The 25,528-nt window shown below is 47.8% G+C and overlaps 1 protein-coding gene across 3 annotated transcripts in view; it reads right to left on the bottom strand.

Moving 5' to 3' along the window:
* Positions 1 to 13,334: 13,334 nt before the first annotated feature.
* Positions 13,335 to 25,528, bottom strand: part of FBF1 (Fas binding factor 1) — an 86,405-nt gene continuing 74,211 nt past the window's right edge. For all 3 annotated transcript variants that reach the window (XM_073587910.1, XM_073587911.1, XM_073587912.1), the window contains 3 exons: positions 23,895 to 24,033; positions 18,171 to 18,289; positions 13,335 to 13,527 (listed from right to left, as the gene is read on the bottom strand). In XM_073587910.1, the coding sequence (XP_073444011.1) occupies positions 13,450 to 13,527; positions 18,171 to 18,289; positions 23,895 to 24,033 (336 nt within the window). In that variant the 3' untranslated portion in view covers positions 13,335 to 13,449. The remainder of the gene's footprint in view (positions 13,528 to 18,170; positions 18,290 to 23,894; positions 24,034 to 25,528) is intronic.

Below are 25,528 nucleotides of genomic sequence, written 5' to 3'. Positions count from 1 at the left end.
AGTAATGACAGACAAGCTTCATTAAATCTATCCGGCAGAGAACCCGAGTCCAAAATATGGTTAAAAAGAGAAGTGCGGTGTGGAGTAATTAAGGGTTGTAACAGTTTATAAAACTCTACTGAAAACCCATCCCGGCCAGGAGCTTTATGCAGTTTTGAAGATTTAATGACTGATCTTACCTCCTCAGAAGAAATTGGTTGGTTTAGGATCTTCCGCTGAGAGTCAGAAAGCCTTGGTGGACAAGCTTTGTGTAGGAATGCATATCCATCCTCCTGAGAGTCCAGAGATGGGCCATAAAGATTTGCATAAAAGTCACTAAAAACCGCACAAATTTGGGTTGGGTCACGAGTGATAGAGCCATCGGGTAAGGCAATATTGGGAACCCTAGTAGCCGCTTTGAATGGCTTCGTTAAACGCCAGGAGACGGCCTGGTTTGCTACCCCAACGAAAATAACGGTTACCTTGATGAGCTGGTTATGTGCCTGCTCATGTAATAGGGTAATAAAATTTTGTTTAGCTGTCAGGTAAGCCTCTCTGGAGGGAGTATTATGTAATTTAAAGTCTCTATACGATTGAGTGAGCTGGTCTAGGTGAGGCCGCAAGGAGGACAACAACTTCCTTTTTTTCTGGGACACATAAACAGTGGCCCAAAATAGATTGATATCGCCCAATTGTTCCAAGTTGTCCTCCACAAAAGTCTCCCACCAGCCCGTCATATAGCGCTTGAAATCATCTGAAGTATAGAGATAAGAGGGGAAGCGCCAGCGCAAAGACACAGATCTATTAGTGGGGAGTTCCAGAGTAAGAAAGACCGGGGAGTGGTCTGAGATAATTGAAGGGAGAATGTCAACTGTTTTTAGAAGGAAAGAAGAGAGGCAGAAGTTAGCCAATAATCAATTTGAGTGTGAACATCATCTACCCTAGAATAGAAGGTATATTCTCTTTCCGTAGGGTGGCAGCACCTCCAGGCATCAACCAAGTCAAGCCTGTTTAACAAGGTAGAAATCGATCTGGATGGAGAGTGAGATGCAGGCAGGGGGGTAGATCTGTCTAAAATAGCATCATGAAGGGCGTTTAAATCTCCACCCAATAATATATTGGTAGGATGCCAGCCGTGAACCATCTCTTCAAGTTTAGCAAAGAAGGAGGGGCTAGTAGTATTGGGTGCGTAAACATTTATAAGGCAATATTCCCGCTGTTCAATAATAGCTCTGACTAATATATATCGCCCTGCCTGGTCCCTCACCACATCCTGTATAGAATAATCGAGACCCTTATGAAACAAAATGGCCACACCACGTTTTTTCTGTGTAAAGGAAGCCTCCGAGCACTCTGCATAATGTCTATTACGGAGCGCTGCGTGACCCCTGCATAGCCAATGGGTGTCTTGTAAAAAGACAATATTCGGGCGTAGACGAGTAATGTGATCTAGTACTTTTCTGCGCTTGACCGGTGAATTGAGGCCAGCCACATTCCATGCTAGAAGTTCAATGGAGAGTATATTAATGTGAGAAGTTATGTTATTAGGGGCGGCCATATTAACCTATCCCACATTGGGGCTAGAAAGTAGAAATGCAAAAAAAAAAAAAAAAAAAGTAGTTGGGCAAAGGTCTGTCCCAGCGAGCAAACCTACCAACCCAAGTTAGCCAAAAAGACCAGACATAGAGCGTGCCCAAGGAGAGGAAACCCACCCCCCAACTGAATTGAGAAACAACATATAAACCAAAAAGTTAAACATCGGGAAGTTATCTTAACTAATGGTATCCCCTAGAAGGAAAAACATGAGAAAAGAACAAAAGTTCAATATAGATCAAGCCATAAGCTCAAAATCAAATCTTAAAGGCAAAATAACACATGGCTACAAATTAGAGTCAAGTGACCGGAGAGGAAGCCCGGGAAGAGCGCTCAACTTCCTCTAATGCTTTATCTGGGTCATCAAAAAATACCGGTTTTCCTTGAAGCACCACCCGAAGGCGTGCAGGGTAGCGAAGAGCAAATTGATTGCCTTTGTCATGTAATAGTTGATATACTGAAGAAAAAGCATGGCGCTTTGTCACCACCTTGAAGGAGGAGAAATATTGAAACACAAGGAGGGACTGGCCCTCGTATTTCAATGAGGAGGTGGCTCGGTACGCCCGGAGCAACTGAATTTTGTCCTTGTAATTGAGTAACTTGAAAATTACCGGGCACGGACGAGCTTTCGGATCAGAGCGCTCAGGTCCAATCCTGTGCTCTCGCTCCACCACCATAGAGCCAGGCATGTCAGGAAAATTGAGTGCTTGTGGGAGCCACGAGGAAGTAAGGTGGTGTAAGGTCCTTTACAGATTCAGGAACGTCGATGATCCGTAGATTGTTACGACGACTCGTTTTCCAGGTCATCAAATTTTTCCCGCAGCTGCTCTATCTCGTGGTCTCTGTCCTTTATCTGGGTAACAAAGGATTGTACCGTGTCCTCCAAGTCAGAAATCCACTGTTCTGCCACTGAAATTTTATTGGTGTGTTGTTATCTGTCATGTGATTGATTCCAGTGATGATTGAAAAGATTGAAGTCTGGCGTCAATCACCGGTGTAACGAAAGGAAGCGGAGGCAGAGATGGTGAAGTTCACATTCGTTTTTATTTTTTAAGTGGAACCTCGGGACCACGGTCCAGGGGGCTCCGAAGGGGGCGTGACTAGTGAGCCCCGGGTACCCGTAGTAAAGCCCCTCAGACAGGGCCAGAATGGAATACCTGGAGGACACAGGTGCTACCTCCAGTTAGACCCCAAACACGTGGTAGCTGTCCCAGCGGAACCAAAAGGGATAACAGTAGTTACAGCAGAGTCCGTAATGAGCTGGGTCCTGGATTCGGGTAGATGGTAAGGAGTGGGTTCCAGTGACCCTCACACAGTCCTCAGATACGGATAGCTGTTAGCGAAATGGGATGGCTTAGGCCCAGATGGTTGCAGATATAACCAGGAAGCACAGGATACTGATATGCTGTGGAGACAGAGAGCATTAGACAATGCACAGAGACTGCAGACGCAGCGCAGACAGGTTAGCATGAGAACCGGATGTAGCAATGATAGATACTCGTTGCTCCGGCGCTCTCCCTATTGAGGAGAGGCCAGAAATAGCAGCCAGTGCGCTGCCATTGGTTAATTGCACTTTTTGAATAATGCACGCCGCCCCTTTAAGAAGGCAAGAGAGCTTGTGAGCGTGCCCTAATGGCCTTAGCTACAGATCTCACAGGGCGCCAGAAGGTGGAGGCAGGAGGGAGGACAGAATGCTGAGCAGCAGCATGAGATCCAGAGGAGGCCAGCTGCTGCCTATGTGAGGCTCGAGGTGAGTGCCCAGAACGGAGAGCAGCGGCAGGCCTGGACACAGCGCCAGGACGGGGACCAGGTGTAACAGTGGCAGACCTGGGTGCCGCGCCAGGACAGGGACTGGGTGTAACAGTCAGCATGAGCTTCATTGTAATAGAAGCAGCAATTGCTTGCAGGGATTCCTCAGACATGGTGGTGTTAAGTCAGACATGGTGGTGTTAAGAGTCAGATGTTTTAGGACGAGATCTGGCAACCTGAGCTCTGGTCTTGACCGATTTGGAGCTACCCTGATTCACGAATTTATCCATGGATGCTGGAGCAGAATATGCGGCCATGAGGTATACAGAGAGAGGGGGATACCACAGCCAATATTTGGCTAAAGAAGCTTACATAGTCTTGTTAGGGTTAGATCAAAGGTATATCCCAAATTGGGCCAGGGTCAACCGCAATACGGAAGGCGAGCCCTGATGGAAGGGGGCTTTATCCAAACACGTGTAGGTGTAAGCAGGCGCCGTTATAAAAAAAAATCAGTAGTTGCTCAGCGCTGACCTCCGAAAGTTTCTCTCAATAACTGGCTATGTAGCTGTAGGCAAATTTCCAGTTTTCATCCCTCGGTGTTATGATCAAGAGGATATGTAGTGTACAAACACCAAATATAAATTTATAGTGTTTTCCTCTCTTGGCCACAAGATGTCGCCAAAGTTCCAGCTTGTGCTGGGGATTTTCCAGGCTGTGTGTGTGTGTCTGCCAGCACTCCCTGGCCTCCTGTCTCTCACCCCTCGGTGTTTATGGCCTCACTGGCTCTGCACTACTCTCTCTCTCCCTAGTGCCTGCACCTACTAGTCAAGTGCTGCTGTGGATCCACCGCCAGGCTGGGTGAGTCAGATTCCCTCAGGAAAGGTGGAGACGAGGATGTTTCTAGTCCCATCTGCTGTGGGGGTCATCTGATGGGATCATTGTCCATGCTTTGTGCACCCAGTGGTGGGTCTGTGTGAGCTTACCCCGGGGGATCCTTTCTACTGTCCGGCTTCTGTGGTGGCTGCAGGGATTCTGCTGTGGGTGAGCAATCACTTTTGGTCAGGCTCTCATCTGTCGGTGTAGGCCGCAGGTGCAGGCCTCACATCTGCTATGATGCCTTTGACTCTCCTGGGCAAGAATTTACAGTCCAGATCCCAATATAATGGGCTTTCAGGAATCCTGAGTTTAGGTGTGTTCCAATTGTTGTTTGTAGGGGTCCTGATTTAGCTGGATGGAGTGGATTGATAAGCTCAGTCTTGGAGCTCCTCTATGTGTGTCTGTTCATATCGGCTGCCATCTTGGATCTCTCGTTGAGCAAAATTTAAACGCTCTGAACCTTCTTTTTGTTCACCAATGGAGTCTTGCATGGTGAGTGTGCATAAAGACTATGGAGGTTGAGTGCAATACTTATACTTTTCTTTGAAACAATTGTACATGCTGATTCCAGGTCTTTATGTAGCTCTCTCTACAGGAGGTCCTTGGCTTGCCTCTTCGACAACCCTTCTGATATTTTTTTTACTCCTCTGTCTGAAATCTTGCAGGTAGCACCTGGTTATGACTGATTTATGGTGAAGTGATTTCTCCTACGCCTCATTGGGGGACACAGAGACAGTGGGTGTTATGCTGCTGGCCACTAGGAGGACACTAAGTAAACCAGAAAAAAGTTAGCTCCTCCCCTGCAGTATACACCCTCTCGCTGGCTGAGATTTCTCCAGTTCTTTGCTTAGTGTCTATAGGAGGCACTTGGGTCTGGTTTCAGACCCCATCGTTTTTATTTTATTTTTTAATTTTCTGTAAATTTTTATTTTTTTTATTAACGGAGTGAAGGGGGCGACCGTTCCTTTCTACGGCCCGCTCTCCCCCGAACCAACAACAGGCAAGTACGCGGAGTATACCTCCCCGTACACTTTCCTGCGATGAATGGGGCTGATTCCTCCGACGATGGTTCCCTTACGGTCGGTACTCCACGGATACGAGGGCAAGCGCAACAGGACGTAGCACAGGAGTGCATGGAGAAGGACTTGAGCAGCGCTTTTTCGGATGCCCTGAATCAGCCCCAGAGCTCTCCATCCCCCTACCACAGGGTGGATCGATTGAGCATACCCCTTTAAGACCTCCAGCTCCGCTACAATGCCCGGAGGATGAGACAAGAAGACCCCGGACAGCGACGACCTGCCTGAGCACAGGAGTGGAGGTATGGGGTCGGGTCCTGTCCCCCGGGAGAAGCGCTGACTTAACGTCAGCGGCGGTGCACCAACGCTCCATCGCGGCCCCCCCGCTCTCGACGCTCGGGAAGGCCAAAAATGTAGTCCCCGGCTTTCCCGGCCTGCTAGGCCGCAATTTGAATGGCACCGCCCTCCTTCCCCGACGCCTACCGCGGGGGAGACAAAACTTGGTCCCCGGCTTTTCCGGCCTACTAAGCCCGCACTAACGTCGCTGCCCCCTCCTGTTGGCGCCTCTCATTACTTACGAGACGTGCAATTCTAATCTCGGGGGCCATGTCTTCAGCTGCCATTAACCCTTTCATGAGCGTTATGCCTGCTCTGGACAGCCAGATACCGGGTGACACCACAAGGCCACCGTTTTTTCCTCCCGGGGGGACCCAGCCTAGGATCGGCTAAGCTGCATCTGCCCTCAGATTAAAGCTTAACCCCATCACAGCACATTCCCTGCAGCTGCAGACAGACTCTGCCGTTAACCCTTTCAGGAGCGCTATGCCTCAATCTAAGGAGGCTAAACGGGCTGTTAAAAAGCACACTGCGTTTTTTACCGTGTGTACCACCTGCACAGACTAATCCGTTATGTACGGACTGCGACCCGCACTGCGCCCTGTCCTGCGCTCCAATGTCCCTAGTCACCGCTGCTGACGGGCCTCCTGCGTTTAGTAACCCTGAGTGGGCTGCGTCCCTGTCACGGTCGGAGTCTCTGACCCAGGCAGAAAGCGTCCTTACCTCCCGAGGAGGGCTCTGGCGTCGGCCGGGAACTGTCCTCCAGCAGGGGCCATACTTGTCCAAGGGCGGTCAGCGCCTCCTGTCTCTCGCTCGCCCTCTCCTTAGTTCACAGCGAGCACGGATCTGAATTCGAATCTGACACGTCAGCCCCTCAGAATCCCCCAACTGATCAAGAGTCGCTTGATTCTCTTATAGAATCAGTCAACAGGATTCTGAGGTTGGATGAGGAAAATATTCCCGCTCCAGCACACCCTAGCTTATTTAAGAAAACCTAGCGGGTGCGCACGTTATTTACCAGCCGTCCTGAATCATAGGAATCGGCCACATGAGCAGTTCACAGGGCAAAAGTCTACTCAGGCTAAATACCCTTTTCATCCAGACCTAATGTACGATTGGTTAGAGTCCCGGACCCTCCTGTATCGCGTCTTGCTTCTAAAACGCTCCTATCTGTTTCTGAGGGTTCCTCAGTCAGAAACCCCTCCGATTGTCAATTTGACTACCTTGCCCGTTCAGTTTTTGAAGCTTCAGGAGCAGAGTTTTTTCCATCTTTCGCGGCAATTTGGGTCACTAAGGCAATGGCAGCTTGGGCAGAAGTTCTGATTACTTCCAAGGCAACAATCTTCCTCTGGAGGCAACCACTGTCGCCAGGCAGATAGTTCACGCAGCTGACTTTGTAGTAGATGCTTCTTTTGATGCCGCCAACTGCGTGGCTCAAACTGCCGCTAATGCGATCTCCATTAGAAGAGCCCTATGGCTCCGCGGCTGGCGGGCGGATGCCACACCTAAAAGATCGTTGTCTTCTCTCCCCTTTCAAACGGGTCGTTGTTTTGGAGAGAAACTGGACCAACTCATTTCTGATACTACCGGGGGAAAAAGTAAATTCCTTCCTCAACAATAGGGGCTGTTCGGCCGTTTCGCAATCAACAGCCAACGAGTTTTCGATCTTCTCTCTACAATTCCGGTTGGTCCTCCTCTACCTTCTCTTCGGGATCAGGTCGGTCCCCGCGCGGAGACAGAGGCTCCCAGATCTCATACAGACCTAACCGTTCTTGGAAACCCAGGCCTAGGGCTTCTGGATCTAGGGGAATCAGATCTCATAGATCTACCCAATGATGACAAGTGGGTCAGGGAGCTGGTGTCCTCCGATACAAGATAGAATTTTCTTCTCCCCCTCCAACTCAGTTTTTCCTTTCCTTTCCCCCCCAAGAAAAAGACAAGAGCCTTCCTTCGGGCTGTTCAGGCTCTATTAAGGGTCGGAGTCATCATTCCGGTCTTTCATCATGAAAGGTTCAGAGGATTATGTTCAAACCTTTTTGTGTTTCCAAAAAAGGACGGGACGATGTGACCCATTCTGGATCTCAAACTGTTAAATCAGTTTGTCAGGGTACGGCAATTCTGAATGGAATTTCTCCGATCAGTTGTCGCTTCCATGGAAAAAGGAGAGTTCCTAGCATCCATCGACATCAAGGACGCTTACCTTCACATTCCGATCTGCCAGTCCCTCCAGCAGTTCCTGCATTTTGCAATTCACAAGGAACACCGCCAGTTCCTTGTCTTGCCCTTCAGACTCGCCACCGCCCCCAGGGTCTTTACCAAGGTCATGGCGGCTGTGATGGCCATTCTCCACTCTCGGGGACTGGTGGTGTTTCCATATCCGGACGACCTGCTCATCAAGGGTCCGTCCCTTCCAGCCTGCGAGGAATCCATGGATAATAGTAAATACACTTTCTCGCTTGGGGTGGCAGATAAACTTTGAAAAGTCTTTCCCAAAACCGGTTCAGCAGATTTTCCTTTTAGGGATGATCTTGGACACTTCCCGCGGGTTGGTCATTCTCCCTCCAGGAGAGACCCAAGCCTTACAACAGGCATTGTGACTGTTCTCTCACTCCATTCGTTTCGGCATGAGAGTTCTAGGAAAGTTGGTGTCAGCGATGGAAGCAGTTCCATTTTCACAGTTCTACCTCTGTCCCTTACAACACGTGTTGCTGATAGCTTAGGACAAGTACCCGTTCTCCCTGGACCGTTGGATCCCTCTGTCCCTGGGGGTCAGGCAATCCCTCAGGTGATGGACACTGAGGTCCTCCCTGAATCAAGGGAGGTCTTTTCTCCCAGTAAGATTGTTGGTAGTAACCACCAACGCAAGTCTCCTCAGCTGGGGAGTGGTCTTTCGTCGCCACACGGCACAGGGTCATTGGTCAACCCGAGAGTCAGTCTCTCCATCAACATTTTGGAGATGCAAGCGATCAGATTAGCTCTACGGAGTTTCCACCGTCTCCTTGCAGGTCTCATCAGGATCCAATCCGACCGCTACGGCTGTAGCATATCAACCGCCAGGGAGGTACCCGGAGAAGGATGGCCGTGCACGAAGCGAGTCACATCCTCCATTGGGCCGATCGTAGAAAATTGGCTGGCAGATTTTCTCAGTCGCCAAAGCATTGCCTCGGGGAAGTGGTCTCTTCATCCGGAAGTCTTTCTACAGATTTGTCATCATTGGGGGACTCCGGATGTGGATCTCAGGGCCTCAAGACTAAACAACAAGGTTACTTGGTTCATTGCCCGATTGCATGATCCATGCGCCATCGGAGTGGACGCCCTAGTTCTGCCATGGCACCGAGTCCGGCTCCCGTACATCTTCCATCCTCTTCCCTTGCTTCCGAGGGTCATTAAGAAGATCGGAGCGGAGGGAGTACCAGTGATCCTTGTCACGCCAGATTGGCTGTGCCGAGCATGGTATGCAGGACAAATACAACTAGTTGCCAAAGTCCCCTGGCGACTTCCAGATTGCATGGATCTACACTCGCAGGGCCCGATTCAACACCAGAACTCCGGGGCCCTGTCTTTGACGGCGTGGCCGTTGAATGCTGGATTTTAGCACAGGCTGGGTTCTTTCACGATGTGATTTCCACCATGATTAGTGCTAGGAAGCCTGGGTCCATGTGCATCTTTCACCGCACCTGGACAACCTTCTTTTCGTGGTGCAAGGATCATGGTCGATCACCTCTGGTGTTTTTCCATTCCGGCCATATTGGAATTCCTTCAATCTGGTTTAAAATCAGGCCTCGTGCTTAGCTCGCTCAAGGGCCAAATTTCACCCTTGTCAGTGCTTTTCCGACACAAAATTGCCACCAAATTTCAGGTCAAGACATTCAATCAGAGAGTTTGGCGCCTCCTTATGGAAGGCCATTGGAATCATGGGACCTTAACCTGGTTCTCGGGGCCTTACAGGAGGCTCCTTTCGAACCGCCGCAGGACGTGTCACTGTCCGTCCTCTCTAGGAAGGTGTTTTTTTTTCTAGTGGCAATTACGTCAATCAGACGAGTTTTGGAATTGGCAGCTCTGTCCTGCCGTTCTCTGTTCCTGAATTTTTCATCAGGAAATGGTAGTTCTCAGGACGTCTCCTCTTTCCATCTCAACGAGGAAAATTGTTTTGCCTTTCCCTTTGTCCGGCACCAGTCCATCGCATTGAGAAGGCCCTCAACACCCTGGATGTGGTTAGGGCGCTGAGACGGTACATCTCGCGGACGGCTCCCTTCCACAAGTCAGATGCCCTGTTCATGCTTCCAGAGGGGCATAGCAAATGTCTAGCCATGTCAAAGCAACGCTAGCCAGGTGGATTCCCCTGGCGATTCAGTAGTTCTACTGTATGAGGAACGCGCCTGTCCCACTGGGGATTAAGGCGCACTCTACCTGGTCAGTGGGCGCCTCTTCGGCCATTTGGCACCAGGCCTCAGCAGAACAGGTCTGCAAGGCTGCGACCTTGTCCAGTCTGCATACTTTTTACAAAATATTACCAATTTCATTCTCAGGCCTGTCCGTAAGGCTGCGACTTGATCCAGCCTGCATACCTTTACAAACATTGCCTAATTCATTCTCAGGCCTCTGCGGATGCAGCCTGCAATCGGCAGTACCTCACTGTTGACTCGGTGCATGGGGTATTAGCAGATGTATGCTCCCTACCCAGGGACTGCCTTAGGACATCCCACTGTCTCTGTGTCCCCCAATGAGGCGTAGGAGAAATAGGGATTTTTGTGTACTCACCGTAAAATCCTTTTCTCCGAGCCAATCATTGGGGGACACAGCACCTACCCTGTTTAGCCTATTGGCTCACTGTAGCATTCTTAGGCTTTGATTTACTTATGGTTATTATTGTCTGTTTATGCTCCTACTGCTTTTTTCACTGAACTGGAGAAATCTTAGCCAGCGAGAGCGTGTATACTGCAGGGGAGTAGCTAACTTTTTTTCTGGTTTACTTAGTGTCCTCCTAGTGGCCAGCAGCATAACACCCACTGTCTCGGTGTCCCCCAATGATTAGTTCAGAGATAAGGATTTTACGGTGAGTACACAAAAATCCCTATTTTACACTTCCGGATTATTGGTCCAACAGTGCTCACTGGAACCTTCATTAGTTTAGAAATTCTTCTGTCATTGCAAATCAGTATATTTTGCAACAATAATGTGAAGGTTTTGCGACAGCTCACTTGTTTTACCAGTCATGAGATGTTTCTTGTGTGGCACCTTGGCAACAAGATATCTTTTTATAGGTCATCAGTGGAACCAGCTGATACTATTTTTCATTAAATGGCAGGATTGTTTTCTAATTACTGATAAACTTCAGCAGGTATCATAACTTTTTGGACCTGTCTTGATTCATGTGTTCAATACTTTTTCCATTTCTCATTTTTACACTTAACAATGTATGGACATCTATGTTTTTATTTCTTTGACTGTGGATTGGATGAGTTGTTACCGACCTCTGGAGAGAATTTCATGTCAAGATCACCTTTAGAAATATATTTACTTAAGAAGGCGTGTGTGGTTTGATGGCTGCCTGAGAGGAAGCATCTCTCTGCACTCCTGATCTCCCTGACCCTCCACCCTGAGATAAACATGCCATCCAGACTGTAGTCTCTCACTGGAACTGAGGAATCAGTAGAGCGTCACTTCAGGAATACCCTGCAGCAGTTTTGGAGTGGTTCTTACAGATCAGTGTTTGTGCTGTGGCTTACCCTGCTCCCAACCTTGGCTACTGCACTGTGTGGATTATGTGTAGTCAAGTGTGAAGCCGCTGTTCCTGCCACCTGGTGAGTGACTGAATAATGGAGGAAAGTGGGAAAGGTGAAGTCCAGGCTGCTGTGGTGAATTGACATCAGGAATCCATAGGAAAAGCCGGGTAAAATGCCTCCCTTAATGCCCTCATTTGAAGCCCAGTATAAAGTAAGACCTGGTGCTTCTCATGTTAAGGAGCTGAAACTCCTGAATCCTTCATCCAATTTTAATGTGGATACCCTCAAATGAAAGCTGAAAGTCTGAACTTCAACTGCATCTGAAATGTTTTGTTTAAAATTCATTGTGGTAATGTCTAGAACCAAAATTAGAAAAATGTTGTCTCTGTCCAAATATATATGGACCTAACTGTATACTGTAACGACGCCATAGGCTCCATTCACGAGACAGTGGTTAAGTTTGTTCTTTTGTCCTCTGTCTGACAGATATGTGTCTACATTCCAATTGTTTAGCAATATAGGAAAGTATCAGACGGCACTTTCCGATTCTAAGGGGCCATTGCAAAGAAACGTATACCACTTGAAATATTTGTTTTTTGGTGGACAAACGGCTCAGTACCAGTCTTGAATATGTTCACCGTCAGGCGCATGTCTCTTAAAGGGAACCTGTCAGCAGGATTGTGCTGGGTAACCTACAGACACTGTCAGGTTGGTGCCATTATACCGATTAAAATGATACCTTGGCTGATGAAATCCGTCTTGTGGTTGTTGTTTATTCTTTATTTTCAGTTTTGGATTAATGTTATGCTCGTTCTCCGGGGTGGCCTGTGGGGGTCTTCATGTGGCCGATAGCTGCTATTGCACAAGCATGGCCGGCGCGGTTTTTAAAAACAGATTTTTTTTTTTAAGGAATTTATGGATACATCAAAGAAAATAACTAAATACATATTACAGATGCGATCATGCTGCATATAGCCACACAGATGAACACCTACTCAGAGCACCACATGAAGACATACCCCCACAGGTCGCCCCGGAGCACGATCATATCAAAAACTCAAACCTGAAAATAAAGATTAAACAACAACCACAAGATGGATTTCATCAACCAAAGTATCATTTTAATCAGCATAATGGAGCCAACCTGACACTGTAGGCTACTCAGCACAATCCTGCTGACAGGTTCCCTTTAAGTGTATGTACCTGACAGTGGACACAAATGAATTGTTTACCTAGTTTTAGCTAGTGTCACACAGGCAGCAATTGCCCGGTATGGTTCAGGCCCAGGTTAAAACGCCGGCTCCATACATGTGAACCTGCCAGACCGTATTATTACATCCTATGTCAGGAAACTATTCATGTGAAAATATCAGGAATGTAGGTCTTAATATGCCATCTATGGAATGATACAGCGGAACAATGTGTAACAACAGAACAATAACTAGCTTGGCCCATGCGAAATTTTCACACATTGGTCGTCGGGGGCGCAGGCAATTTCAGAAAAAGCAAGCTGGTCAAATGTAAATGCATTTCATGAGCTGATGAACACAGACAGGTATTTATATATGTAGATTGGTAATACAATAAATTATTTTGATAAGTAGAGGCCAAAAAATGTTTTCCGGTTGAGGTGCCACCTGCAGGTCCATTGTGTCTTTCTGCAGGTTTATGAAATTGAATGTTTAAACTGTATTTAGTGATAAAATTGTGGATGTGTGGTTTATTTGGCTGTTTTCTTGCTGAAGGGAGCAAGTTTACCTTTCAAATGGTGTATCATGTGTGTATGTGGGGCAAAATAATCAGCGAAAAAGCAGTGCATGTTACAAATGTGTTGGTAGTGTGCTTTGGGGTACTGTGGTGCCACCTGCAGGTCATTTTTCCTTACTGCAGGTTTATGAAAATTAATGTTTAAACTGTATTTTGTGATCAAATCGTGGATATGTGGTTTGTGTGGCTATTTTCTTGCTGAAGGGGGCAAGTTTAACTTTCAAAGGGTGTAACATTTGTGTCTGTGGGTGCAGTATGAACGGAGATACAAAGGAATCACCGTAAAACAGTGTTTAGAAATAATAGAATAGATAATATGTTGTATTTATTAGTATAAAAGTCATAAAAATATCAGCTCAGCAACTGCAGTTAATCTGTAACTTCTGTGGTGTCCTGTTTCATTGCATTCATACACTCAATGGGTAGGATGAAGACTTCTTCAAAGCTTCCAAATAGAGTTTCTCATTTTCTATGTAGTCCCAGTCCTGTTCCAGTAAAAAATAAAACAAAGAACGCAGAGAGTTACAGTGCCATGTAAAAGTTTATGCACCCCTGATCTAAATTACTGTTATTGTGAACAGTTAAGCAAGTTGAAGATGAAATGATCTCGAAATGGCCTAAAGTTACAGATGACACATTTTATTTGTATTTTAAACGAAAAAAAGGTTTGTTTGTTTTTTCCCATTTTAAAAATTGCACAAAGGGAAATGAGAAGATGCAAAAGTTTGGTCACCCTTGGAGATGTGTTCTCAGGTAACTTTGACCAAGGTTTCAGACCTTAATTAGCCTGTTATGGTTATGGCTTTTTCACTATCTTCGTTAGGAAAGGCCGGGTGATGCAGCTTTTCCCAGCTTTAAAAAAACCCAGCCTCCTCTAATCTTCTGCCAAAAACAGCAGCCATGGGTTCTTCTAAGCAGCTGCCTAGCACTCTAAATATGAAAATGATGGAGGCCAACAAAGAACAAGAAGGCTATAAGAAGATAGCAAAGCGTTTTCAAGTTGCCCTTTCTGCGGTTTGAAATGTAATTAAGAAATGGCAGTTAATAGAAACAGTGGAGGACAAGATATGGTCTGGAAAACCAAGCAAAACTTCAGTGAGAGCTGCTCATAGGATTGCTAGAGTGACCAATGAGAGCTGCGAGTTCAAAGATTCGTCTGATAGAAGTGATGACGACCAAGAAGGCAACCTTCCAGGAAAGAATGGAAAGGGAAATTTCTCGTAGAGATTCGCATGGTGACTCCTGGAGGACATAGGGCACGATAGTGAAGTCCAAAGGCTCTACCGGAGGACGATAGGGGGAATGGAGTGAACGACTCCATGAAGTAAGGTCTTGATCGGGTCACTGCTTATTCAGCAAGCTATAGCACTTACCGAATAAGCTGCAGAGGGAACCCGGATACATGGAGCGCGCCGGCTGATCAGCTGTTTGGCCCCGCAGCTGCATGTGTCGCAGCTGTGTCACAGTCACAACACATGCATGGACAGCCCAACAAACAGGCTCTCCATGCATATGTTGTGGCAGTGAAACAGCCGCAACACATGCAGCTGTGGAGCTGAACAGCTGATCAGCTGGTGCAATCTCTTTATCCGGGTTAACTCTGCAGCTTAGTCGGTAAGCGCTATAGCATGCCTAATAAGCAGGGACCCTTCGCCGGCAGCGATGCCTTCTCGGCTGAGAAAATTGGTGGCCCAGTTGTCCACTCCTGGACTGTGTACTGCTGAGATCATTGGTACATTTTGATCGGCCCATAACTGAATCTCTGTCACTTCTGACAACACTGTTTGACTTCGGGTTCCTCAGTTGTTTATATATGCCACCGATAAGGCCTTGTCAGTTTGGACACAAATCGAGTGGTTAAGGAGAAGGTTCTGCCAGTGGAGTAGAGCAAGAAAGATTGCCCTGAGCTCCAGAATGATGATGTGAAGAGACGATTCCTGAGCAGTCCATTGGCACTAGACTGTTAAGTCTTGAAAAACTGCTCCCCAACCGAGTAGACTGGCGTCCATTGTCACAATCTTTCAACTTGGTGGCAAGAACGATCTTATAGTGTGGTCTAAGGGAGATTGTGTTCACCATTCTAGGGACCTCTTTATCCGGGAGGGAAGAATGATCAGTCGATCCAGGGAGCGAGTCGACCTGTCTCACCTTGATAGAAAAGTTGAAGAGGATGTGTATGAAACTGAGCGAATGGAACTGCTTCCATTGAAGCAAACATCCTGCCTAGGATGCTCATACAGAAGCGGAGAGAGCAAGGAGATGGGCCTCTGACAGAGCGAATCCAGCATGATAGAGCCGAGTACTTCTCTCGGGGAAGAAAAACTCTTGATTGTGTGGTGTCGAACAGCATTCTCAGAAAAACAATATGTTAGACCGGGATCACAGAGAACTTTTGCAGTGTTGATGATCCAGCCCAGATGAGAGATGGTGTCCAGAGTGATCTGTAGACTCTCGTGACATGCTATGGAGTGACACAGCTTTGCTGAGAATGCTGTCTAAATAGGGGTGACGAGAGTGCCTCTGCTCCGGAAGATGGCCATAAACGTCACCATTATCTTCGAGAAAAACTCAAGTACTGTGGCTAGGCCAAACAGCAGCTCCATGAATTAAAAGTGGGATTCTTGTACTGTGAAGCAAAGAAATCTCTGGCGAGGAGGAAAAGTGGAAATGTGCATCTTGTGTGTCCACCGAGAATAGGAATGCCTTGGGTTCCATAGAGGCTATCACTGATGGCAGGAACTATATTCTGAAATGACGTAGTCGAACTTGTCCGTTCAATAGTTTGAGGTCCAGGATGGGACGAACGGAGCCATCCTTCTTTGGAACCATGAACAGGTTTAAATAAATACCTGAAAAACATTCTGGAGGGGGAACAGGGATGATGACGCCCGTCTCTGAGAGTGGTTTGACAGCCTTGATAATCCCCAAAATGAGGGAGGGATTCTTTGGTGGGTGGGTCCCATTTAGGCCTCTGTTGCAGGAGTGAAGTACTCTTACCACCCGTGGCATCTGAAATTATCTTATTTCGTTCTTCTTCAAAAAGACGTGAGCCCTGGAAGGGGAGGCAAGTAAGGGACTTTTTGGAAGCTGTGTCCACATGCCACACCTTCAACCATAAGACACTGCGAATCGTGATGATGCTTCCGGCTGCCAAGGCGGAGCAGGTGGCTGCATCAAGGGAGGCTGTCAGGAGAAACCTCAGTGCGCGACCAATTTGGTCCACCAGTTCGGAAGGGGGAGTGTGTAACAAAATACTCTGGCAAAGGTATCTCGCCCAGGCCGAAACTGACTTGGCTATCCATGTCACTGTAAAGGACGGGAGGGGACTGAGACCTTGGCTTCCAAAGCTGATTTGGCGAGGGCTTCAGAGTGTCATTTAGAGGACTCCTTTACGGAGGTTGCATTAGAGAGAGGGAGGATGGTGTTAGTGGAGCACTGTGAAGAATCGGGTGAACTCTTTGTGATTGGCGAAGGTTTGGGGAGGACGCTTCGTCTTTCTGAATGATACGATCTACTCCGAGGAAGAGGTTTCTGCATCCTCTATGTAAGCGTCTGAATAACTGCTACAATTACACTATCTACCATGTACCGTAGATTGGAAATCTGTTCAGAGTTTAGATCAGAATTTGACTGGGGATTTGACTCCTGCACAGTTGGGGGGGGTCGAAGAGAGGGGAAGGGGAGAGGGATGGGATCCTGGAGGACTGGGAAGATAATGAAGAGATAGACTATGAGGTAGTGAGGGCAGTAACCTTTTGGGTTTGGGGGCCGCGGGGTCCGGCAATGAAGGGAGTGAAAGTGGGTTAGGTGGGGGAGGCAGGATTGGGTAGCCGTTTTAAGACCGAAACCAGAGTCTGGGATACCTTGATAGGGTCAGCTACTGACTGCTAGAGTTGCGGCCCACGAAAGGGGAGGCGGAATCTCATTTCAGGGAGTGCAGGGCTCCTGGGGGGATAGCATATTAGATGGCTTGCATTTCGGGCAGACATACTAGGCCTAACCAGAGGGGAACTTTTTATTACAGGTGAAACAAGCAAAATGCAGGACAATAGGGGGAGAATGAGAGTGAGGCTCCCTGGGTTTCAGTATAGATAGACAGAATGTATGTGCCAATATGAGCTATGCTGGGAAGAAAGCTGCCATCCAGTGGCAGAGCTTACTCACACCCTGGATCCTGATAACTGAAGCGCTGAGTCAGCGGTGTGTGGAGAGATCTGGTGGATGCTGCATTGCAGAGAGCGGCTGCGGCGGGACCACGAGCCAACAACTGGAGATGGCACTGGACAGGAGTGGTGGTGCCAGCAAAGACACGAGCAGGATTCCCGTTCGCTAGACAGGAGGAGGAGGCAGTGCCGGGAAAATGCATGCAGAGTTCCCATGCATTGAGAAATAGGAACTTCATGATTGGTTGAGAGCGCTGGGCATGGCAACGCGAAAAATTGGCGAGCCTGATTGCTCGAGCAGATGGGGGCGTGGTCCGGCCACTGAAGGTCTAGAACGGAAATGGGTGCTAAACATAACTATGATGGCAGCAGAAGACGTGTGACCGAAGTGATTTTGCCCCCCATTCTCTAGGAATCGCTATTATATTAAAAGGGGCAATGCGATTTATTTCCTGCATGGCCTGGAATTAGAGGTTAATATATTTTTAATAGGAGCCCCCTCACTGCACGGTCAAAGAAAATCTGTCTTGAAGATCCCAAATCCTTCTTTGCACACCTGTGATAGAAGATTGACATAAAGGACATGGGTATTGGGGCTGTCTTCCCACCGTGCACATCAGGCTCTGGGGGGGTGATGGCGAGGACCCTCTGCCTGTCTCTCTGTGCGGATGCTCTGAACACTCTTGGTGTGCTAGGAATATTGTATCCTGCCAGATGGACCATGGAGACAACAGTAGTAACGTAACCGCACATTGTGTTCTCTGTCTTTAGAGGGGAGATCAGCGAGAAACAATTTCACTGTCTCACGTAGTCACAAGTTGAACATGCAAAAGGGAGATCATAAATAAAAAAAAACAACAAACTTAAGATAGAAACGGGGCTGAGTGCAGCGACGTGTCTGCCTCCTACTAACTTTTTTTGCAAAGTGACAGTTACGCTAGTGCGCGGATCCTGTTATTTCGTACCTGTTGTGCTTGTACTTTATATACCGCCAGCATAGCATGCAGCTCGGACTTCTGAGGAACCTTGTCTTGTTGTGCTCCTGATCCGACACCTGTAGTGCTGGATACAGCATGGGGCAAACCTGAAATGGAAATGTATTCATCACAATTTATTATTTTAAAGGGTTTGTCCAGGACAAGAAAAAACAGGGTGTTTTGTGTACTCACCGTAAAATCCTTTTCTCCAAGCCACTCAGTGGGGGACACAGGACCATGGGTGTTATGCTGCTGCCACTAGGAGGCTGACACTAAGTAAACACAAAAAGATTAGCTCCTCTTCTGCAGTATACACCCCACACACTTGCTCCAGCCGAACCAGTTCCATGACAAAGCAGTAGGAAATCAAGAAACATTATATGAGAGTATACAAATATCAAGCCAAAGAACATACTTAAGCCTTCACGCAAAACAGGGTGGGTGCTGTGTCCCCCAGTGAGTGGCTCGGAGAGAAGTATTTTATGGTGAGAACACAAAAACCCCTGTTTCTCCTTCGCCTCACTGGGGGACACAGGACCATGGGACATCCTAAAGCAGTCCTTGGTTGGGAAACAGACATAGCAGATTAAATCCCATGTACCAACTGTCTAGAGATGCGCTACCGCTGCCTGCAAGATCAGTCTGCCCAAGCCTGTATCTGTGGAAGCCGTAGTGTGAATGTTGCAGTGCTTCGAGAATGTGTGCAAACTGGACCAAGTCGCAGCCTTGCAAAACTGTTCCGCCAACGCCTGGTGCCGAGTGGCCCAAGAGGCACCCACCGACCGAGTGGAGTGTGCCCTAATCCCCGCTGGGATAGGCTTGCCTCTGACACGGTAAGACTCCTGAATAGCCGAACGTATCCACCTGGCTATTGTGGAGTCCCTTCCTGTGACCCTTAGAAAGAATGAATTAGGGCGTCCGTCTAATGGAAGGATGCCGTTTGTGAGACATACCTTCTGAGATCTCTCACCAGATCCAGAGTGCGAAGAGCCCTCTCAAAACGGTGTACTGGTACCGGGCAAAACGAGGGCTGGACAATGTCCTTGTTAAGGTGAAAGGAGGAGACCACTTTGGGCAAGAAGGACAGAGACGACCTGAGAATTACCTTGTCCTGGTGAAAAATTAGGAAAGCAGCTCAACGGGACAGGGAGGCTAGCTCTGATACCCGCCTGACATCACCGCAACCAGAAAGGCGACCTTCCATGAAAGGTGGGTCAGAGAGACGTCCTGCAGTGGTTCGAAGGGAGTCTCCTGTAGAACACCGAGGACCAAGTTAAGGTCCCAGGCATCCAACGGTATTCTATAGGGGGGTACCACATGGGAGACCCCTTGAATGAAAGTCTTCACCTGCAGCTTGGAAGCGATTCTGCGCTGGAATAAAACTGATAAGGCAGAGATCTGGCCTTTGAGGGAACTAAGCGCCAAGCCTGAGTCCAGACCAGTCTGAAGGAACTCCAAAATGGTGGGGATAAAGACAAGAGGAGACCGACCGAGGTCCCTGCACCATGCGAAAACCGCTTTTCAAGTGCGTAACGATACAGCCTTCCAAGAGCTGATCATGGTGGAAACCACCTCTTGGAAGAACCCCACTTGGGTTAGGACCCAGGATTCAATGGCCAGGCTGATAAAAACACAAGGCCCCTGAGTTCTGGTGGCAAATCGGGCCCTAGGAGAGCAAATCTGGTCGATCTGGGAGTCGCCAGGTAACGTCGAAGACAAACTACACCAACTCCGCGTACCACGCCCGGCGTGGCCAGTCCGGAGCAACTAGATTCACAGGAACCCCTTCTGCCTTGATCTTCCTGATGACCCTCGGAAGTAACGGAACTGGGGGAGACACATACAGAAGACAAAACTGGCGCCACGGAAGGACCAGTGCATCCGCCCCAATGGCCTCTGGATCCCGGGACCAAGCTACGAACTCTGGCACCTTGGCGTTTAGTCTTCAAGCCATCAGATCTACGTCCGGAGTCCCCCAGCAATACCAGATCTGTTGGAAGTCCTCCGGATGAAGTGACCCGAGACGAGACCCTGACGGCTGAGGAAGTCTGCCACCCAGTTTTCCACGCCCGGGATGTGAACTGCTCCGGTGACTGAGTGGTTCACCTCGGCCCAGCATAGAATGTGTTCTACCTCGCGCATTGCTGCCCTGCTGCGGGTACCCCCTTGATGGTTGATATATGCCATAGCTGTGGTGTTGTCCGATTGTATTCGAATGGGTCGACCCGCCAGGAGGGGACTGAACCGCCACAGGGTCAGCCGAATCGCCCGGATTTCCAAAACGTTGATCGGAAGAAGCAACTCACGAGGCGACTAGCACCCTTGGGCAGAGTGATGACGAAAGACAGCCCCCCAGCTGAAAAGACTGGCGTCAGTGGTGACCACCAGCCACTGAACCGGGAGAAAAAACTTCCCATGGGTGAGGGAAGACCGCAACGTCCACCACCTGAGCGCCTGCTTAACCCGCGGAGACAAGCGACACGGCCGGTCGATGGAGAACAGGTTCCTGTCTCAGGCTGCCATAAGCGCATGTTGCAGAGGACGGAGGTGCAGCTGGGCTAAGGGAACAGCTTCCATCGTTGCCACCATATTGCCCAAGACCCCCATGCCGAATTGGATGGAATGAGGATATGGGCGACAAAGTGCCAGGGCTCCCTGTTGAAGGGCTAAGGCCTTGTCTCGAGGGAGAATCACCAACCCTCGGGAGGTGTCCAGGATCATTCCTAAAAATGGTATCTGCTCAGCTGGGACGGGGGAAGATTTGGTTAAGTTTATCAGCCAGCCCAGGCGAGAAAACACTCCGCGCAGGCTTGGAAAGACGGGCCCTTGATTGGGAGGTCATATGGCAAAACCACCTTGGACCGAGAGTGCAGAATGGACATGACGGCCGCCATGACCTTTGTGAACACTCTGGGAGCGGTTCTGAGGCTGAAGGGCAAAGCTGTAAACTGCAAAAGTTCCTCACGGACGGCGAAGCGCAGGAACTTCTGGTGAGGGGGAAATATCGGAATATGAAGGTTAGCATCCCGGATGTCGTTGGATGCTAGGAACTCCCTCTTCTCCATCGAAGTGATGGCAGAACGGAGGTACTCCATCCTGAAGCTCCGGACACTGACAAACTTGTTTAGGAGTTTCAGGTCCAGAATGGGCCACACCGTATTGTCCTTCTTCAGAACCACGAACAAGTTCGAGTAGAACCCTTCGAAATTCTAGATTTCTGGTACTGGAATAATGACTCCGGCTTGGTGTAGTGAATCTATGGCTTGGTAGAAAGAGCGTGCCCACGCCTCTGTTTTGGGGGGAGAGGGGGGAAGAGAGAACCGTGCCGGAGGGCGGGAAGAAAATTCTATTTTGTATCTGGAGGACACCAGGTCCCTGATCCATTCGTCGTGAATGAGAGAGAGCCAGGCATGAGGAAACAGGAGTAGGCGACCGCCTACTCTGCTGGTGTTGACCAGATAATGTCGTGAGTCATTGAGCCGAGAATCTATGGGACCTAGGTTCGGTAGTGGCGAAGAGCTCCTGAACGCATTCGGGATCACAGGTCTTGCAGAGTGGCGTACTCTGTCCCCGTGGCAACAAAGTCTGGCAGGTGGTACATGAGGTGAAAAATACTGTGTTTTGTTAGTCTTCTTGGATGTCTTAGAGAGTGACATGGTGTCCCTGATTTTGCTGAAATGCTCCGATAGGGAGGATCGTGGCTTGTAAGCCCCAGTGATTACTGCAGAGAAGGCCAATGAGTGTGTTTGCCGCTGCACAGAGATCTTACCCAAGTCCTGTGGCCCTATGTAAGCGATCCTCCTGGTGCACTGTGATCCTCTGAACAGGGTACACGTATAGAGAGCCGGCTGGTGGATGAACAAGTCCGCCGGGAATGCAGATGGAGCGTGAGATGTGCCAAGAGAAGTTTTACCGTTTGCAGTGGAAACCGGCTGCAAGTGTAGAGTTAAGGCAGTAGATTAAGATGGCCGCCGGGAATTGCCAGATAGAAGTCTCGCCGTGTGTGAGAAGTGCTAAGACGTGGGCGGAGACGCTGCTGCGATGTTGTAAAGTGGGCGGAGCTTCCGTTCTGCGTCCAAGACTAGGGCGAAGCTGAGGCCTAAGTTTCCGACACCAGCCAGAACGCACCTGGGGGAAAAGGAGTGTCAGGAGCTTGCAGGAGCCCTCCACCAGAGTTGCTATCCCTTCATGTCCCGGGTCCACACTTACCCGCAGTGTGTGTCCCGGATGGAGCTGCCGCAGGAGAAAGATGAAGCGCAGGACCCGGGCTGGAATCTCCTCTGCTTACAGGCCAGCTGCTGTAGCGTGGACGGTGCAGGGACCCTCCATCCACCATACCGTTGTCAGAGAGGTGGATAAGCCTGGATGCAGAGGGGGATACATGTAGGCGACATTCCATGTTCCCATCTGTTGTTGTGGGGAGAGCGGTGCCCTGAAGGTACCCGTCGCCCCTAAAAAAGATCTCAGGCATACCGTAGTAAACGATGCAGGAGGAGGTACCTGTAATTATTTGAAAAAATTGAGAATAAAAATAGAACACATGTGCCTACTACTGACACTAAATTTTGAACTGGTTTGGCTGGAGCCAGTGTGTGGTGTGTATATTGCAGAGGAGGAGCTAATCTTTTTGTGTTTACTTAGTGTCAGCCTCTTAGTGGCAGCAGCAGCATAACACCCATGGTCCTGTGTCACCCAATGAGGAGGAGAAACACTTTTGATTAGAAACCGCACACGTTTTGTCTATGTGATGTGTCCGGCATTACAGCTCATCCAGAATTCGCTACAATATCAGACACAGACACAGGGGTTACTTATTCTCAAAGGAAAGGATTCTGCAATCATCCACCACTGTTGTCTTCCTTGGACATCCAGGTCTTTCGGAGTTCCCAAGCTCACAAGTGCGCTTTTTTTTGCAGAATGTACCAAACTGTTGATTTGGCCACTCCTAGCATTTCTGCTCTCTCTCTGATGGATTTCTTCTTTTTTTCAGCCTAATGATGGCCTGTTTCACTTCCATTGAGAGCTCCTTTCACCACATGTTGTGGTTCACAGCAACAACTTCCAAATGCAAATACCACACCTGGAATCAGCTCCAAACCTTTTACTTAATTGATGATGGATTAATGAGGGAAAAGACTATGCAGCCAATTAAAGGGTTTTTGAGAAAAAAAATTCAAGGGACCAAAAGTAATTGGACAAGAGGCATCTAAAAAATCTATCATTCCTAAACCGTTCTCCAATTAGGATGTGAATACCCTCAAATTGAAGCTGAGAGTCTGCACTTTAAGCCAATATTGATTATATAACTGTACCTTGAATATGTTTTGGTAAACAGCTAAAATGACAAAATTTGTTTTACTGTTCGAAAATTTCTGGACCTAACTGTGTTGTGATGGTCACATTTCATTTTTTATGCCGGGGTGCTTAAACATGAAAATTGGTGGTGGGTTCCCAGTGCAGTCCCCACCGATCTGTTCAGAAGAGCACTGTACAGCTATCAGAAAGGCTAAGCTACAGAATGGACCCAAATCCTTTTTTAGCCTGTGACCATTCTATGCAAATGCTCATGCAGAAGCTAAGCAATTTTGAACCGTCTTCTTAGCAATCATTGAGGGTGACAGGACTTGAAGCCCCCTCCCCTCAACAATATGAAATATGTTTAAGTGCCTAGAACATATAAAAGAAACTTGCAAAACTGTAGCTCGAACTCACCATTCAAAAGAAGTGATGTAGACAGTGGATGTATCTGCTTTGGCTCCAGGTCTCTGTTTGGAACCAGTAACGGTGCCGTGGGCAGCCCCTGTCTAAGCTGTTCCAATTGCCTCCTCTGATGAGACAGATTTATATGTTCCTGTAAACAACATGCACAGGAAGATTTCACATATAAAAAAGACAATCATCCTTTACTACAAATTTAAGAAAATGATCCACTGTGGCTTATGGTACTTATGTTGCAATAAAAAAAAAAATGATGTGTCCATATTCTTTATTCTAACTTGAATGAAAAACCCTATACATGATACATACAGCCATGGCTAAGTGTGTTGGCACCCTTGAACCTTGAAATTGTTCCAGAAAATGAAGTATTTCTCCCAGAAAATTATTGCAATTACACTTGTTTTGTTATACACGTGTTTATTGGAGCTATACAAAAAAACAGATATAAAGGGACATTGGACATATTTTACACAAAACCCCAAAAATGGGCTGGACAAAATTGTTGTCACCTTTCCAAAATTATGGGTAAACTTTGTTTCAAGCAGGTGATGTGTGTGCCACTCACCTGTGGCAAGTAACAGGTGTGAGCAATATGAAAATCACACCTGAAACCAGATAAAAAGGGGATAAGTTGATTCAATCTTTGTATTGTGTGTCTGTGTGAGTCACACTAAGCATGGAGAACAGATAGATGAAAATAAAACTGTCTGAAGAGTTGAGAACCAAAACTGATGAACAATATCAACCATCTCAAGGTTACAAGTCTATCTCCAGAGAGCTTGATGTACCTTTGTCCACGGTGTGTAACATAATCAAGAAGTATACAACCCATGACACTGTAGCTAATTTCCCTGGACCTGAAAAGCAGAGAAAAATTGATGAAAAGGTTGCAACGTAGGATAGTCCAGATGATGGATAAGCAGCCCCAATCAAGTTCCAAAGAAATTCAAGCTGTCCTGCAGGCAGTGTCAGCGCAAACTATCCATCAACATTTGAATGAAATGAAACGCCATGGCAGGAGACCCAGGAAAATCTCACTAACACACACATTAAAAAGCTAGACTGCAGTTTGCCAAAATGTACAAGAGTAAGCCAAAATCCTTCTGGGAAAGTGTCCTGTGAACAGATGAGAACAAGATAGAGCTTTTTCGTAAAGCACATCATTCTACTGTTTTTCGAAAATTGAATGACTTTCAAAGATGTTTTGGGGTTGTTTTGATGACTCTGGCAGTGGGTGCCGAGTTTGTGCAAGGATCATGAAATCTGAAGATTATCAAAGGATTTTTGGTCACAATGTAGTGCCCAGTGTCAGAAAGCTGGGTTTGTGTCCTAGATCATTGGTCTTCAATTACTCCACCCATCCCCGTCCTCCTATGCTGCCTTCTGAGTGTGATCTTCAGAGAAACAGGCGCGATCCCCCCCAATTTTTTATTACCTGTACTGATTTTGTCATGAGCAATTTTTAATAGTCTGTGTCACATTGGTGTTCTATTGGTGATTCAAGTATTTTACCGCTCATATATTAAAAGTTACATTTTATTGTATTCCATGCGAAAAAAAGGTGTAAGAAGCTTGTTGATGGCTACAGGAAGCGATTGATTGCAGTTATTTATTCCAAAGACTGTGCA

The sequence above is a fragment of the Dendrobates tinctorius genome, unplaced genomic scaffold (genome assembly GCF_039654945.1).
Source record: "Dendrobates tinctorius isolate UK_male_01 unplaced genomic scaffold, ASM3965494v1 ptg000103l, whole genome shotgun sequence".
NCBI lineage: Eukaryota > Metazoa > Chordata > Amphibia > Anura > Dendrobatidae > Dendrobates > Dendrobates tinctorius.
This window is presented reverse-complemented; position numbering and strand designations above follow the sequence as displayed.